The sequence below is a fragment of the Rhododendron vialii genome, chromosome 1a (assembly GCF_030253575.1).
Source record: "Rhododendron vialii isolate Sample 1 chromosome 1a, ASM3025357v1".
NCBI classification, from domain to species: Eukaryota; Viridiplantae; Streptophyta; class Magnoliopsida; order Ericales; family Ericaceae; genus Rhododendron; species Rhododendron vialii.
Window position 1 is genome coordinate 563260 of NC_080557.1, and position 6017 is coordinate 569276.

Below are 6017 nucleotides of genomic sequence, written 5' to 3' on the forward strand. Positions count from 1 at the left end.
CTGGCTATGTGAACTGCCAATTCTCATAGTCAGTTCTATGAGAACTGCTAGCTCTCATAGTCAGTTATATGAGAATTGGTTATGAGAAGTAATTATTCTCATAGAGAACTAGCTTTGTAAACTAGTTATGAGAACTAAGCTATGTGAACTAAAAAATACATACTTCACATAGTCTTACCCTACACTAAAATACACAGTTCTCATAAAAAATATATAATTTTCATAGAAAATACACAGTTCTAATAGATAGTTCTCATGGACAATACAAGTTCTCATAGAAAAATACGCAGTCCTCATAGAAAAATACACAGTTCTCATAGAAAAATGCACAGTTTTCATAAAAAATATACACACGAATAAAAATTGAACAAAAATAAAATGGTAATCAAATTAAATATAATTATAAATGTTTTCACTGTCATGTCTTCAAAAAGTAATCAAAATAAAAAAAGTAATAGTTCACATAAGAAATAAATTGATTTAGAATTGAATTTTTAACTTCCAAGTCTCATAACTGACTATTTGAATTGAGCTATAAGAACTTGCTATGTGAACTATTAATTCTCATAGTCAAAATTTTACTTTCTGATATTTTGGCACTCGTATTAGTTTTTGGCCTGACAAACTATGGTCCAATGAAAGTATGAAACTACAATTCATCCAATTTGTCTTCTTTATCGTCGAAGAGTGAAAACCACAAACAATCACCACATAACCTTTCCTAATTACAACCACAGACCAAAAAAAAAAAGAGAGAGCAAAAAGTGTATTTTACTTCATCGTTCTACACTCGTTTGGTAAATCATTGAACTTTATTATCCTCTGTGATCTGTTATCTTGCTTCGTTGGGTGTAGCAGTCTCGATTTGGTCTCCGTCATCAACAAGCTTGAATTACGCCCTAGCAAGTTGGACGTGCAAACCAACACCTCGCCTCCGTCGCTGCCAGTGAAATTGGACCCGCGGTGGATCAGTTCGGGTATGCTATTATTGTTCGATTCGCCGAACGAAACCCTTGCAGAGCCGTTGCCGCGAGGGGTCGGGCTCTCGGTGATTCGCGACAAGTCGTGACGAGATATCGGCCAGTCGGAGAACTCGGGCTCGCGTGCCACGTTGATGGCGTCGATGGGTTTGCCGACGCCGGCTCCACCTCTGTCAACGGCCTCAAACTCGTCCAAGTCTCCGACGACGGCCACGACATCTGCAACTGTTAGTCGCCCACGGCCACGTCGTCGTCTTCTCGGGAACTGAATTGGTTGGGGCTCGGTTGAAGACGTGTGTGGTTGGGTTTGGGAAATCGGTGACGGGGAGGGAGTATTTCAGAGGAGAGAGAGGGAGAGGGGGTCTGATTTGATCCATTTGGGTATAAAAGTCATTACGTAAAATTACCAAGCCTATATAGGTTTGGAAAAAATATTTAGGGTTGGGATCAAATCAAGCCTAAAAAGAAGGACCGGCTTCTAATTTTCTAATTAATTAACTTGGATGCCAAGTATATCATTTTAGGAAAATGCTATGTACCCCAAAAGAGTACCCAGAAATTATTCCGAATTTGAAAATTGATGGTCCAGATTCACTTAAAGTCAATCTGGACCATCGATTTTCAAATTCGGAGAAATTTCTGGGTACCCGAACAGATTCACTTAAAGTCGATCTGAACTATCGATTTTCAAATTCGGGATAATTTCTGGGTACCCGGGTAGCTAGCACTTCCCATCATTTTAATACTACTGGTCAATAGGAAAAGGTTAATACTGCGCTGCTTGATGGTATGTATACTTTTGTAATTAGCACACGGTATTTATATAGCAAATGTCTACTGAGTAATAATATATATTCTCCACCGGCCGCCACAACTTGGGTAGGTTTTCTTACAGCCTAACGTAGAATTGACAAGGAAAATTCCGTTTGTGTTTTAATTTAATAATAGATGGATATCTCGTTCAACACTCACCCTGCAAGTATCGATTAAATTAGATTACCCATTTTATTTATCCGCGCAGCTTCTGTTCTTTCTTTTTTTGAACCGATCAAAAACTTTCATTTAATCTTCTCATGCACGAAATCGCTTTCTCCAATTCAAATAAAAGAAAGTCTTCAACACACACCCCTTTAAGGTGTGTATCATATGTACCTATTGTGTAGTTTATACTATGTCACCTCATAAAAAAAAACTCGTAGAATCGGTCATTCATAACATTTTATTTCGTATCGTGATTTTTATACTAAAATTCGTAACTTTTTATCAATACGATTCGTAACTTTTTAGCAATAGATTCATAACATTTTTAGAATCATAACATTTGGTGTATTTCAACGAATGTGCATATGATACACACCCAAATAAAAAATGTGTTTTGTAGCACTTCCCAGAAAAGGAATTTCGGGATATACTACTTATTAGGACTTTATCAAACTTTTGACTGACTCCTTAATTAACATCATTCATCTGATCGTCATCTGTTTCCATCATCCATACGCGGTTGCACTTTTCGATACGCATTCTCAATCCTTAACCTGCTAAACAACTCTCTCTCTCTCTCTCTCTCTCTCTCTCTCTCTCTCTCTCATACATATATACACCAAACATCATTCCACAGACCCCACCTCTTCAAATTCAATAATTTCATTCCACCACAATCACCATCACAACCGACCTATTATCATTCACAAAGAACTCATTTGATTTAGGAAGTCCTCAACTGACATGGGTACAGATAGCTGGTTATTGCTAGGCCGGCTAAAGAGAGCCGTCAAGAAAATAACATTCCTTCTAAACATAAACGTCAACCGATTCCGAATTGCTTCGATGATCACGGGTCGCGCTGACAAGCGACGGGTGAGCTTCAACGACAGGCCTGGCCTGAGTGCGTGCACAGAGGATTTAGAGCTTTTGGATTCGCCAGCCGCCGGATCTTCGCGGGGTGGTGGGATTTCAAGAACCACCAGTTTACAGTCGTCGGAGGATGATATTGACAAGAGAGCTGAGATGTTTATAGCCAACTTCTATAGGCAGCTACGGCTTGAAAGGCAAGTTTCCTTGCAGCTGAGATATTGCAGGGAGGATAGCTTTGACTCTGCCTCTCCCACTCCTAGATAATTTCAATTGCACTTTTGTGGAGTTAAAATATGCAATAAGGGGTATTTTGATTTGGAACGAAGGGTCGTGATTGATATCATTATGTATGATAATTTTGTTTGTCCGCAACACGAATGTTTTTTTTGGTTGATGGGAGAAGATGGAAAATCTTGGGCAGAGCATGGCTACAAAACTTCAGCGATAATTGATCGAAGAATTGGAGTTTTAGGTGATGGATTGATCTGGGTTTTATCAGTGGATCTCCATAGCAAATCTGCAATAATTGTTTGGTTTTATTTTTATTTTTTTCGCTTCTTGGCTGTTATGATTGATTGCCAACATTCATTTATTTGTATGTACTAGTAATTTGATTTTGACCCGTTTTTTCCGGGTGTCTTACCTTTTTGTGTGTGGTGGATTTGGTTTGAGATGGTTCGATCCCAATGCTTGATTGATTTTTCTAGTTGGTTATATTTGATATTAAAAGTTGTATTTGTGTAAATGAAATGAAATGGGATTTCTAGATTTTGCGTTTGGAGTATGTTGTGCTTGATTGTGTTCAATAACCTTTGTGTTCTGTAACTGAGGAGAGTTAACAATTTCTGAACCCCAAGCCTTCAATGAAATAGTGATTATTAGTGTTATTAAGAGTGTCTTTAGCTCACCACATTGGATGCAAGTGGATTAGCAGTTGAGTGGCGGACACCGTGTATTGACAACATCAAGTCGATGAAATAGTGATGTTGGTGAGAGTATTATATTAACGCTTTTTTATAATAGTGACTCAATTAATTGTCCTCTAATTTTCCCTTCATTAATGTATGCTAGAAGCAATAGAACGCACAACAAAGAAGAAAAGGAAGAGAAAGAAACGAAGAGAATTTACAACGAAATTTTAATTAGTATAGAAAATTGTTTTATTATAAGGAGTATATATAAACACTATAGTATATATAGAGTGATCATTTTTCATTTTTGATCTCAAAGAGTTGCATGATCATTTTGATCATCAAATATTTATAGGGAATCTTGACATGTAACCACAATTTTGGAACTTAGCAACGAAAAAACATCTGATAATCCGCTATAAATTCTTGAAGTATATAAAATAAAACATCTGCTATATAAGACACTTTAAGTTGGAAATGGATCATTGTCGAGAAGGCTATTCTAACTTCGCAAAAATCAATCACTTGCAAAATGACACAAGATTAGAACCTAGAGGGAGTTGAAGGTTGAAAGTGATTCTGCCATAGCAATAAAAATGACAAAGGTCGGTCCCGTGCCTATTGCGCAGTACAGTGTGCTCAAAGTGAGTGTAGGACAATCATGATAGCAACTGGCTGTTCGATCCAACGCACCTTGAGGGAAGGCAACCAAGTTGCAGACGATATAAATAGGATGAGAACCAAACAAGGTGAGCATCATTTCTCGATTTCCAAATGGGCCATAATACTGGATCAAAATAATTGGCCACAATAGTGCGAAGAAAATTAGTTAAACCACCAAATCACTGGTTTATCCGGTGAAGATGGGCTTGCCAAAGAGCCCAAGGTGTGGCCCAGCATTGCAAGCAAATCCACTACATGGGCCCAGCAAAACTACTTTGCAAAAATGCACCTACAACATCCTCATATATACTACTCCAATAAAAAATGAATCCATATTTATCCATGTGGTTTCTATGTGCGTTTCACCGATAATAATTGTTTGTCCAAACACGTAATGAATGAGCAAAAAATGGCTTATATCTAATAATTCACCATAAAAGACTATAAATTCTCACTTATTTTTAATCAAAATAACTTCTTTTTATTATCCATTGGAGGAGCTGTTTTGATCACAAGCAATATGACCTGTTAATACCTATTTATTTTTTACTACTCTAAATAACCCTTTTTTTGGTCAGAAAGGACAAGTTTTTTACGTTCAAGTCAAAAAATTGAGAATTGAGAGCTTTAATTATTTTTTCTATAGTTAAAAATGGTGAATTCGTAAATGTTAGACATTTTTGGCTAATTCTATTACGTGTTTAGTCGAACAGTTGTTGCCTTGGTTGGGTGTCGGTGAAATAAAAATTAAAACCACGTGGAATTTATAGTCATTTCTCATACGTAAGAGAGGTGTCCATCATTAAGACAATTAAACCTCCTCATGATGAGGTGTGCGTGAAATTTAGCCTCCACGTTATCCATAGGACTGTAAGGGATATGATTCAAGTTTAATTTTCCCTTTTTACATTATTCATATGGCTATACAAAGATACGATGGGGATGTACGTACGTTAATTTTCATGATTATTAGACACGATAAGCTAGCTATCTCGGGCCCACAATAGACAATATGGTTTTACCTAATTTTAATATTTGAATGAGCTAGCTGTAGTATCTTGTCTGGTAATTTTTGAATTTAATATTTCACGTCAACCGGGCTAGGCAATAGAAGCATACACAATTAGTCATTAGAACATCTAGAAATTTAGTTGATGTTGATGATCCTTTAGCTCTTCTTGAAAAAGGTTACATTTAATTAATATTATGAACTTATGAATTAAAAAAAATCAAGTTGACTATTAAAAAGTAGAAGTCAAAAAAAATATCAAAATGAACTTTTTCGAACATACACGCATTAAGTTACTCCGTATCTTTTATGCTATTATAAAGCATCACCATGGTATTTACGCATCCTCACATAAATTACGTAGTCTATACAAACAAGTTCGATCTGCTGCTTATGTGGGTTCCCACAACTCATGTGATGTGTGTGAAAAATTTGTCGATAGTCTTTTAAACAAATATATTGCTCTTTAAATAAGATTTCTTTTAGGCTACAACACTTAAATCTTAAACCGCAGCAAACAAAATTTTATTTTATTTGGTAAGTCGCAGCCAACATAATTTGTCTAATCTAAAATAATAAAACAAAAAAAACGCAGCAAGC

The 6017-nt window shown here is 36.3% G+C and overlaps 1 protein-coding gene across 1 annotated transcript; it reads left to right on the forward strand.

Annotated features, from left to right (window-relative positions):
- The first annotated feature begins 2504 nt into the window (after positions 1-2504).
- On the forward strand, positions 2505-3618 carry LOC131322680 (uncharacterized). Its single transcript, XM_058354096.1, has one exon. It carries the CDS (start codon positions 2706-2708, stop codon positions 3096-3098), a length of 393 nt encoding a protein of 130 aa, XP_058210079.1. The 5' UTR covers positions 2505-2705; the 3' UTR covers positions 3099-3618.
- The last annotated feature ends 2399 nt before the right edge of the window (positions 3619-6017 follow it).